Source organism: Hippocampus guttulatus, chromosome 2 (genome assembly GCF_054856545.1).
Source record: "Hippocampus guttulatus isolate MCC_2025c chromosome 2, RoL_Hgut_1.0, whole genome shotgun sequence".
Lineage (NCBI taxonomy): Eukaryota > Metazoa > Chordata > Actinopteri > Syngnathiformes > Syngnathidae > Hippocampus > Hippocampus guttulatus.
The window spans coordinates 32839584-32852127 of record NC_141262.1 but is presented as its reverse complement, the minus strand read 5'-3'; the positions used below and the strand labels follow the sequence as shown (position 1 = coordinate 32852127).

The following is a 12544-nucleotide window of genomic DNA, read 5'->3' as shown; positions in this document are numbered from 1 at the left end:
ACCTTCAGGACATTTCAGCCTTTTTTTTTCCTCACTACGTAGTGCAGACATTGCCTGCACTGCATGATGAAGTGGGGGAGGCTTTCACATCGCTCCCTGGTGGCCTCACTAAGGAACTATTAATCTATAGCTCTCCATATTGCATTCAGATCCCATTTGCCCGTGCTGCCTCGTGTCCTGAAGGAAAGGCCAGAAGCGCACCCAGAGGAGCGTACACGTTGTTATGATGAGCTGCACCGAGACACCTTCGGGTTTCTAAGCACTTCTGCAGACAGTGACTGATGGCCAATTAACCATTTGTACAAGACTATTGATCACTGGGAGAGTCGGAACATCAGGAACATCGAACCCAGCACTACTGGCACTGTAAGCCGAGCAACTCCAAACGCACGAACGCACCATTCTGTTCTGTGTAACACACTTAGGCGGAAAGGCTTTTCCAAGAATCGAACAAAACCTAAACAACACAAACTGAATACCGTGTGCTATGCGAAGTGTTTATGGCGGCAAATACAAAACTAAAGCCCAACCAAAACAACTCAGGCACATTTGTGAGACGGTGAGAACATTTCGGACACACAATTGAATGGAGTGATTCTATTTCATCTTGTAAAGTGTAAAATATGACAACAGTTGAATCTACTGATCTTGACCTTATATAAATGAATACACAATAAAGCCGACCGACAAACCAAATGCGATTTGAAAATTGCATTCTGCTATATTGCGATGATGAATTGAATGTGATAAATTGTTCAGCCCTAATTTACAGCGTTGTCCGCCGATGGCTATTTTCACCAAGGAGAGGCTACTACTAGTTTGCCACCCTTCCTGGGTGATGGGAGCAAGTGCAAACACTTTAACAGGGGCAGACAATAATGTGACTTCCTAAATTGTGACCGTGGCTCTATTTTATCACTCGCTTACGATTGAGGCGCAGGGCCATCTCATTCCGCATCAGAGGTCAGAGCTCAGAAGTCAATGCTCCACCAGGCAGGTAGAGAAACAGAAACACACACACACCTATCATTTGAGGGGGGAAATTGATCAAGTCAGGATCTCAACATTTGCACATGAACTTGAATAATAGGAATGGAGTAACTGAAACACAAAGGGCAGTATTTGACAGATGTAGCGCTTTTGCAAGGCCTCTGCATATATGGCAGAAAATAACGCCACGCCTCTGAAGGCTTCATCCTCCATGCAACCTCGGTAATGTCCTTTCTTAACTCCTCAAGACTGCCATTTGACAATGATAAGCACAGGGACATCGCTCAGTTAAAGATATAAAGTACCTGAGTAGTTGTCACCAACTGGAGCGTGTTTCTCTTTTGTTTCAAGCTGACCTGTGATGACACGCACTGTTTACCGCTTATTCATTTGTGGGGGGACTATCATCTCCCATTAATCATAGCAAATCCACACACGCGCGTTAACTTCCATTTTTGCATGCGGCAAGAAGCAGGAACATTTATATTGGGGCTGTCAACAAACTAAATTAATATGAAGAGAGTCGAATCAATAAACGCAACCAGTTTGATCATCTTTGACCTGCACAGCAGCAAACCTCTTCCTGTTTTCATTAGAATATTGCTATCTCATATCTGATCCTGTAAACAGCACAAGGATCAAATTAAAAAGAACTTGTGCTCCCGAGGAAGTCGATCGTTTTAATTTTACACAACACTCTGGAAGTGTTATTTTTCGACCTCTGTAAAATATTCGGCATAGGTACGTCCCAATTTATTCTGTCAAATCCGGCAGTTAAGGAGAACAAATCCCTGCCTCAGTGCATCGCTCTTCTGGATGCATGTGTCATTTGAATTCATTTCCAAGGACCAGGGGGGTAAAATTTTAATAAATATATCACATGCAGTACAGTCCATCCATCCATTTACCGAACCGCTTGATCCTCACTAGGGTCGCGGGGGGTGCTGGAGCCTATCCCAGCCGTCTTCGGGCAGTAGGCGGGGACACCCTGAATCAGTTGCCAGCCAATCGCAGACATGCAGTACAGTTGTGAGTAAATTCTTTTAAATTTGCCGTCCAAGACTCTCGGATGGTTTGGACACGTTCAGACGAGAGAGATAGTGAGTATGTTGGTAGAAGGATGCTGAGGATGGTGCCGCCAGGCAAGAGAGCGAGAGAAAGACCTAAGGTAAGGTTGCCAGATCTCGTCAGCAAAGACATCAGGCCAGGTGGTGTAAGAAAAGGAGACAGAAGTTACTGCAATCTTAAATTTAAAAAGATGACATGCTGTGGCGACCCCTAACCACACAAGCCGTGAAGGAAAAGCAGAAGATACTTAGCAACTGCTGCACAAAAGCCCGCTACCTAATGCTAACTTGCTAAGCGACTGGGGTCATGAAACGAGCATTGGTGTTTCTGGAGTTGTTCGCTTTCAAAGAAAACACAAACGGTGCAGAAAGAAAATAACACCATCTTCTTTGTGCTTTACACTGACCATTGTTTGCACACACCAGAAGGAGCTGCACAATGTCCATTGACAAGAAAGCATGAAATCATCACACACAAATGTCTTCCAATTGTATTTGATTATTTGAATAAGGAATGTTTTTACCAATACAATAGTCTAGACAGTGCTATTTTTCTTGATCTTTGTGGGATGCCATGCATTAGCCATGAGACAGCAACACGAGTGATTTTAAAATGATATCAACCAGAAGCAACCCCCCCCCCTGCCCCCCACCCCGAAATACATAATGTTGCGATGAGGAGCTACAAACTGGCAGCAAGAAAGACAACGCTGGGATGAATCACGTCAATCCAAAGAAAGACGTCTGGCAAAAGAAATCTTTGCATCAGAAGAGAATGGCCATGAGCAAGTGACAAGATTATGCAATATACAGGTATTTCTGCCTGGTGTCACTGTATCGCCACGTGCTTGCATCATCACAAAGCGTACACCCTGTGGAAATGGAGCCCGATTCCCATGCTCCTTCCAGACAACAATTACTTGGCAACACTCTACTCATTGTGTGTGTGTGTGTGTGGGGGGGGGGGGGGGGGGGGGGGTTCAAAGTAAAAGCCATCTTTTACCTTGGATGACTTGCTGCCGTTTTTATGAACGGTGTTTGTTTGTTTTTTCTTCTTCTTTCTGCCTACATTCTTGCTGCTGGAGGCTGTAAATTTCCCCAGTGTGGGACAAATAAAGGATATCTTATCTTATCTTATGTGAACTGAAAGTCAAGAGGCAAGTTGCAAGTTCAGAGGAGTGACTGTGTGAAAAGCAACAGGATCAGGGAAATCGTAACTGTACATTGCTGTAAAACGTATTATTACAATTCCATGCTAAACAGTAGTGATGGTTTTAAAACGAGACAAGAGTGCATCTATCTTAACTTGTGCTTCTACTTGTATGATTGTTAATGGCCGTTGAACGGAGGTGGCAGTTTGTACGCAGACACCAAACACAACAAACCGAGGCAATTTTCCAATTAAATTGGCTGGAAAATAAATCCCGCTGCGGACCAAACCACCTGCAAACACAGCCGGCGCTGGGTCGGAAGCCTCCCACCGAGCGACGCCCCTGCCCCACAGCTAAGGCGGCGCTGTGGCCGCTCGCCAAGCCGCGGAACCTGCAATTTCTAGAAGGGCCAAGGACTTATTCCAGTTTCCTTGATGTTGCGACTGCGATTTAATACACAATTATTTGCTCAGGGTCGTCTCCACACGATTTATTTATTTTTTAACAAACAAGCAATAGATTAAATCTGTATTACATTAGCATTATGTTGTGCTCCTGTAGATTAGGCGAAAATGAAGGCAAATTACCCATTAATTAATACGCAAAGCTTTTTCTTTTACCTATTTCAATCACAGCTGATTAAACACTTTGACTTGCAGTCTTTTCACTGTTCACTACGACAACTTCACCAATTCTACTAAACAAGTGTGGCCTGCACATCAGTATGTCATTTTACAAACAATAATGCAAACAAATCTGTGGCTTTATCTCTTCACAATTTGTTTTATCTTTCATGAAAGAATGAGATGTACGGTAAACACGTGGACTGTTCTTCCATCTTAATTGTTGAACTTTGAAGTGAGACCCAAATGAAGCAGAGTTTCGCTCTCTGTTTTTTTTCCCAAATTGCAACCTTTGTGATTTGAAAATTGCATTTCACTAGTGTCGATTTTTGAATTCAATTAATTGTTCAGGTCGACTTTCCAGGGCTTTCTAATAGCTCGGTCACCTGCATTTTCACTTTTTTGGTCGCCATACTGAGGGCTAACTTAGAAGGGAAAAAAGGTGCATGATTGATTGAATGACAATGAGTTTAAACATGCTGTGGTCCAACCCTTGATCAAGAAAGCTGGCCTTGATCCAGATGTGCTGTCAAGTTTCAGGCCCATTTCCAAGCTGCCTTTCATTTCCAAAATTCTGGAAAAAGTCGTGCACATGCAGTTGAAAATTTTCTTGGATGAACGTAACATCTTGGAGGTCTTCCAGTCAGGTTTCAAGACGATGCATAGCACGGAGTCAGCCCTGTTACGCGTTTCTAATGACATCCTCCTGGCAAATGACTCTGGAGACCACGTGTGTCTAGTTTTATTGGACTTAACTGCAGCATTTGATACAGTGGATCACAGTATTCTGCTGTCTCGTTTGCAGCACTTGGTGGGCATTGGCGGCAGTGCTCTTGAGTGGTTTAGGTCCTATTTAGCTGATAGAACCTTCTGTGTCAGCCTTGGCTGCTCTGAGTCACGCACTGCTCCCCTGTCATGTGGTGTTCCACAGGGCTCAATTCTGGGGCCTCTGCTGTTCTCGCTGTATCTGCTCCCATTGGGTTCCATCTTAAGGAAACATGGTATTCCCTTCCACTGCTATGCAGATGACTGCCAGATCTATGTCCCACTGAGCAAGAAAGACGCCTTCTCATTAAGGCCACTCCTATCCTGTCTGGAAGAAATCAAAACCTGGATGGCACAAAATTTCTTGAGATTCAATGAAAAGAAGACAGAGGTGATATTGTTTGGTCCCAGTGGCCCTTGTACATTCCATCCTGTAGACTTGGGCCCCCTGTCTCCTTATCTTAAGTCAACAGTCTCAAACTTGGGCCTTAAACTGGACAGTGATTTCAAACTCGATCGGCAAATTGGTGCCGTTGTTAAATCCAGCTTCTTTCACCTTAGACAGCTGGCCAAAATAAAACCTCTCCTCTCACATGAACACTTTGAGATGGTAATTCATGCCTTTGTCACATCCCGGCTCGATTACTGCAATGCCCTTTACTTTGGAGTCAGCCAGTCCTCCATTAAGCGCCTTCAGCTGGTCCAGAATGCCGCCGCTCGCCTCTTGACTGGTACTCGTAAGAGGGAGCACATAACTCCTACTCTGGCATCCCTTCACTGGCTCCCCATTCATTTTAGAGTTATTTTCAAGATCCTCTTATTTGTTTTCAAATCTCTGAATAATCTCGCGCCACCTTACCTCTCTGAGCTCATCCGCCCCTACACACCTGCCCGGCGCCTCAGGTCTGTGGACCAGACTTTATTAGAAGTACCAAGAACTAAACTGAGGCTCAGAGGGGATCGAGCCTTTTCTGTTGCTGGTCCCTCTCTCTGGAATGACCTCCCACTAAACATTCGGCAAGCCTCCTCGCTGCCCATCTTCAAAACCCTCCTCAAAACTCACTTGTATTCTTTGGCATTCGACTCAGCATGACTTAGATTTGTTCTTGGTTTTACTGTTTGGTGCTTTCTACCGCCTTTATTACCGATTTGTCTTACTGTTTATTGTGCATGTTAAATTGCTCCATGTACAGCACTTTGTATGCAGCGATGGCTGTTTGAAAGTGCTCTATAAATACTGTTGACTTGACTTGACTTGACTTGACAACTGATCGATTTTCAAATAAATTAACTATTTTTGATCATTGATAAGACAGCAGTTCATTTAAATGGCAGCTTCCCAACAGTAACTATGCTCTTATTTTTGTTGTCCTACCTGATACAAGACTGATGATCCTTGTGCTAAATCAAACTCAACCCTTGGCTTGTACTTTAGAAAACAATAACCAACATTTTTGCCATTTTTCCGACATGTTTCTTACCTGTGTCTCAATCTTAATTCATGTTTGTGCATTTTCGTGCAGTGTAAATTTGAAATGATGCAATTTTTGTGAGAAAAAAAATGCATCGATTAATCGACAAAGTAAGCAGTACAATCGATTATTAGAACAATCGTTAGTAGCAGCTCGAATACAGTAGATAGGCATCTGTATGGGAAGTACATGACGCATGGGATGAATCATGATGATACCGTGAAAGAGAAAGCACAAATGAGAATTCGACGTGACATGCTTTGACTGTTGGCATATTGAATCTTTCTTCGTGAACCTAAAACAAACAACAACCAAAAAACGGACATGAATGCATTCATGAAGAGGGGCGTTGGTGAACTGAGGTTGCACTTTGTAATCAATTCAATCGAAGTTTTATTTTCAAAGTCAGCCTGGAACTTCCCTGACGAATTACAAAGTCTATCTAGCCAAATCAGAGGTCCAAGAGAGTCATAGATTGCGGCAGGCTTTTGCGCTACCACAGCATGTAAAAAGAACATGACCACACGTGCATGCAAGCAAATCCATGTGAAAACTTTCAAAACTCACATGCACACTTTGCATACTGAAGGCATCAAATGTTGTGCACAGCCTCGTAAAGCAGTGCAGCACTTTGTTCCTGAAGCTCAAAGCGTATACCCTCTGTCAACAGCGCCAAAGAAAAAGTGCTGGGCTAGCTAAAATCCAGACTGACAGGCCTACCTTTATTAGTGACTGACTTATTTTTCTCGGCAAAAGAAAAAAGACAAGCCGTCTTTTGATACGGCCGAGCGCCGACTCAGCAGCCCTGTCTCTCACAGGATCGGTTTGACTGATCTTAGTGGAGAATGTCCCTGTCCTGATGTAGGAAGAATTGGCTACTATATTACCTGCGATCCATTTCTGGCTCTCGTCCCGTCCTATAAAAGAAGTCTGTTGGGAGAACGCATGCTCGCGTTGACCTAATATGTGACAGAGATTGACAGACATTCGGGACAGTGTGCCTCGAAATCTGATGCAGGTGAGGGAGAGGATCTAACTGACGTTAAATTCCGTTTCCATCCACATGAAACACACGGGAGCACATCCCTGCAAGCATCGAGCGGAAGGAAAAAGAAACACCCTTGAATGGCTTACTCGTCGATCACAGCGCAAAGAAAGAGTATCAAAGTCAAATCTTGTCACTCCTGCGGGATTTTAGAGACTACCTGACCTTAAACGTCACGTCTTTGCACAGCGGCAAAAGCTCAGAATGGGAGCAAGAAAAGAAAAAGAAAAAAAAAAAAAGAATCACACGAAAGTGAGCCAAAGAGGATTTACGCTGAGCAAACAGGATCGTGCCATCCATATACTAAACAACTCAAATGAAAAGCATCCAAAGAGCGTGCAACTGCACTCGAGCTGCCCCTTAGATTGGTAGATGTGGTCCCTGAGGTATGAGTGTTGATTTAGCCCTAATATATTCATAATTAAACACCAATTGACGCAAGAGGAAAAAACGCCTAATTCATCATCTCTGTGCCCTGAAGCAAGACAATTACACCACTTTCACATCTTTGTCTTCAGGCCAAACCAAGGTTTGCAGTTGGGAACAAGTGAAATCTTGTTCTTGGACACACACCATCGGCTTTAAGACTGTGCATTGTAAAAACATTTGTGAGTAGCTGGATTTGAAAGGATTTTCTCATCACGGGCCTCGGACAAACTGAATGGGACTTAATGTAATCAGGGGCTGGAGGGGGCCTGGCCCGCTCAAATTAATACTGTGACCCCACAAACTAAATCTCCTACCAAATATATATTTCACATATTTTTTTATGATCTTATCCCTCTCTCCTCGGCTCCACTTCAAAGCGAAGCAAATGAGCTTTGTTAAACTCGTTCATAATGTTTTGGGTAGTGACGTAGTTAATTGCTACGAACATAATAAGAACCAGAGTTATAAATGTTCTTGAACATTTTATTTGTTCAGTCAACAACAGCAAGAACAACCAAAACCATATAACCAAATTCTTCCAATGGCTAAGCCGTACCTTATTCTCCTAGAACAGGGTGTGTGCGCCCACTGGCCCATCGTCACACCACTGGGAGAGAGCACTGTTCATATATGGTGAATCTAACAAAAATAACGACGATAAAATAAGTGTGCCAAGGCTTTGAGACCACAGTGGTTTATAAGGCATTTGTTTCGTGCACCTGCATCCAAGTGAGTGAATTTGTCAGTGAGACATAGTAAAAGGTGCCGGAGCACAACGCTGCCTCAAAATTTGTGGCTGCTCCCTCATACATGACTGTCAAGACCTAGCCTTGATTGTAATACTGTATATAACGCAGTCGACATACAGTCATAATCATGCATATTCTTTGTCCAATCAAGATGGTTGATTCCTATTAGAGAGAGAATCAAACGAATGGATGGCAAAGGAGATCTCAAGTCGGTCCGAGACCCATTGTAGGTGCTATTGAGCAAGTCGAAAAATGTGTCATTCATGTGCCTCCAACGCCTTCATTCTTTTGTCATTTTTAATTTTGGATACAGAATTCCACCTCACTTTCAAGAAAATGTTTGTAACCTCCATTTTCAAAGGGGACAAATAAAAACTATATGACGGTCAATGTTAAGTTTTTTTTAACGATGAAAGATCCCCAGTCGGGCTACACCAACCGAACAGTTTTGTCCATGAAAGCACATTTGCATGCGCGCGGCAGCGCGTGGCCAAGACGCAAGCCCAGTAAAACGCAATTCATCAGTGCGAGTCGATGTTCTCCCAACTCCGTAAAGCTGTCAACGTGCTGCAAATGCAGCAGGATGGAGTCGTGAATGCTTTGTGGGACATCCGTGTTGCGGCCGGTGCGTGGAGTGAAACGGGCTCGGCATGTCTCCCCATATAAGCCTGCTGCTATTGCACATTTACTGGAGGAAAGGTTGTTTATGTGACAGTATAAAAGGAGCATGGTGTCACTGTGCATTGTCATCCATTATACAAGATCGACCCATCTGGTTCAAGCGTCATTGGACAGTTTTGTCACATTTTGAGCTACAACTCGTGGAAGGAAACGAAGCGTGCAACGCGATTGCAATTCATCACCACGTTAAAACGGCAACGTCGCGTGCGGGGGGAGAGAACCTGCATCAAGTTTGAAGCGTGTCAGCACGTGAAAGACTCTCCTCGTAACCTTGAGGGTGACGGCGGAACAATATAACGACGACCCTCGTGTTCCGACACACGGCGCCGCTCCCACATGCAAAGACATGATGAAGTTAACACTTGCTTGCATTTAGCCCCCTAAACAAAAATAAATTCAAAGAGGCACTTACCGGTGCAGGTGACGCCGGCGAAGCTGAGCCAAAGCACAAGAAGCTTCGCGCAGAGTCCACAGCGGACAAAGGGGCCCACAGGTAAGGACATAGTCGTCTTTTTTTTTTAATCAAGTTTCACGAGAAATGAAGGGTGATCGTTAAACGTTCAGAGTGTGTGGTGACAAGCACTTTTCAAATGACGCCGAAGTGTGTCCCTCAGCACATGTCGTGGGCGGCCATCCTCGCGCGTCTCCGGTTGCTCGCGACAACGACTCACTGGTGTGGTACATCAAATGATGCCTTCCCGCACCCGCGGAAATCTGCCTTGTTTTGTTCCAAAAGTGACGCTGTCATCTCCCTCACTCGGAAAAAATAAATTAATAAAAATAATGCCGCGCTGACAGAGAGGGAGAGAGAGAGAGAAGAAGGGACGCACTTTTCTCCTCACTTGACAGCCGTCGAGCGAGGGATGTGGCCAAAAGGCGAGAAATTGTAATAATTGGCCTCAGCGATAGAACATCTGCTTGCGCAGCAATGCTGGAGTGCAGCTTGAGACAGAGAAGGTACTGAGACCGCCAAGGCTGAGAGAGGAGAGGCAAAACCAGGAACGGATTAGGTGGCCACGGAGCGCCCAAAACACACCCACTCAATAGGAGGGCAAAGCCAACGTTTGCACATCGTGGACGAAATGCCGATTATGACTACAAACCACTGTACAGGACTCGAGAACACTTTTTTATGGTTCTACGACAACTACTACTACTGTGGAGAGTCTTTTGACAGAGTAGCTTGAAAAAAAAAGATGCCATTTTTGTGAGAAAAAAAATCGACAAAGTAAGCAGTACAATCGATTATCAGAACAATCGTTAGTAGCAGCTCGAATACAGTAGATAGGCATCTGTATGTGACGTACATGACGCATGGGATGAATCATGATGATACCGTGAAAGAGAAAGCACAAATGAGAATTCGACGTGACATGCTTTGACTGTTGGCATATTGAATCTTTCTTCGTGAACCTAAAACAAACAACAACAAAAAAACGGACATGAATGCATTCATGAAGAGCGGCGTTGGTGAACTGAGGTTGCACTTTGTAATCAATTCAATCGAAGTTTTATTTTCAAAGTCCTACGGTTCTACGACAACTACTACTACTGTGGAGAGTCTTTTGACAGAGTATTCAATATACCACTAGAAGAAGAAGAAGAAGAAAAATCAGCTTTTTGTTGGTCATGTACATAGGTGGATATGACCCAAAAAATGTTGACCTTTGCATTTGACCCATCAGAGTGAACACACATACTAGGTACTCCATCCATCCATCCATTGTCCGAACCGCTTAATCCTCACTAGGGTCTCGGGGGGAGCTGGAGCCTATCCCAGCCGTCTTCGGGCAGTAGGCGGGGGACACCCTGAACCGGTTGCCAGCCAATTGCAGGGCACACAGAGACGAACAACCATGCGCGCACACACTCACACCTAGGGACAATTCAGTGTGTTCAATCAGCCTGCCATGCATGTTTTTGGAACGTGGGAGGAAACCGGAGCACCCGGAGAAAACCCACGCAGGCCCGGGGAGAACATGCAAACTCCACACAGGGAGGCCGGAGCTGGAATCGAACCCGGTACCTCTGCACTGTGAAGTCGACGTGCTAACCACTGGACTACCGGGCCGCCCCATACTAGGTACTGTTTGTGACATTATTTTAGACCAATGTCACCGAACAGAGCTTGAATAAAAGAACAGAACACGTTTTAACACTGTTAAAACGAAGAGGTCGCCCAACTCCTGCGCTAGCTAGCCTGTCCCAGCAAGGAAAAGGGTTTGTCCGTCATTTTCAGATGAGCAATTATGAACGGTACCCGTGGCTCAGAGCCTCTGAGAAACGCTGCAAATTGTACTGCTGGGAATGCCTATTGCTGGCAACGGACCGATTTGGTGTTTGGAGCCACACTGGATTTACCAATTCAAGTTGTTTTACCAAGGCAGCAAGGAAACATCAGAGCACAGCTGGGCACTTACAAGCTACGGTGCATTTAAAAATGTTTTGGGACACTCGCATAGATCAAGAGAGATAAAGAAAGTAGGATCGACTTTATTTTCAAATAAGCAGACGCTGTGGAGAACATTTTCAGTTATTTGCTGTTGTATAGCCGATTCTCAAAATGCAAATGATCTGTTAACTTTACTTTCAAAGAATAGCTTGTTTTGTTATTGTTTGGTTGGTGTCTTATTTGAAACTGCGACATTGCGCAATTTATTGGACAGACTTGTTTAAGATCACACAGCGTCATTTGGGTGGTATTTTATTTAGTATTTTTAAATCATCACATTTTTATTTTTGACAAAATCTGTAAATTTAGTTTCCTGCTGTTAATTGTGAATGCATACTTGATGGTTTTAAATGCTCCTGAAATTAAGTGCTGCTTGACGAGCCTATACTGTATTGTGTTAATGTCACTGAAAGGCCTACGGTTGAAATGCACGGCCCGCCACTGCGTGTCAATATGTTGAGAATTAAGGAAGTTCTGACATTTTAAAGACTTCAAAAAGCAGGCAAAAATGATCCATTGTTTCAAATTCAAAACAATCGAATGGCTTGTGACTGAGTGTCTGCTTGAAGCACTCTGCGGTTGTGGGGGGACAAGTAAGAGCAAAGAGAAGCATTTTGAGTTAAGATAAGCAGAGGGAACGACTATGATTGCCAGAAAAGCCATCTCTGCGAGACCCCGGTCTGCCCGTTGTTTGTTTGGCTACCGGATTGCCACACCATCTTTGACTACTTTTTCCCGATCGACAGCTCCCCTGCGTCTCCCCCCCCCCCCCCATTCATGTTTAGGTAACAAAGATTTTGGCATAGTATTTTCTTCGGCATCGTACAAATTGAATGTCACTTCGACTGCGTGTCCTCAAATACCTGCAAATTAGGTGAGATGTGTCAAAAACAAACAAAACAAAAAAAAGCAAGTGAGCTTTCAACATTTTTTGGCCTGTCAAACATGAGTTATGCCGCCATGGCTACAATAAACATTGAAATACTGCATAGAAATCAGTCATTAAACTGAAAACGGGGTGACAGACAGGTTTCCACTGTACATCATATCCAATAATAGATGGGGAAAACACATTTTTAATCTGCCAGAGCGAGGCCTGCGTGACGTGATCACACGAGTA

The 12544-nt window shown here is 44.1% G+C and overlaps 1 protein-coding gene across 2 annotated transcripts in view; it reads right to left on the bottom strand.

Annotated features, from left to right (window-relative positions):
• unc5a (unc-5 netrin receptor A) overlaps positions 1-9945 on the bottom strand; it is a 196770-nt gene extending 186825 nt beyond the window's left edge. For both annotated transcript variants that reach the window (XM_086105747.1, XM_086105748.1), the window contains exon 1: positions 9385-9945. In XM_086105747.1, coding sequence (XP_085961873.1) covers positions 9385-9475 — 91 coding nt within the window. In that variant the 5' untranslated portion in view covers positions 9476-9945. The remainder of the gene's footprint in view (positions 1-9384) is intronic.
• Positions 9946-12544: the final 2599 nt, after the last annotated feature.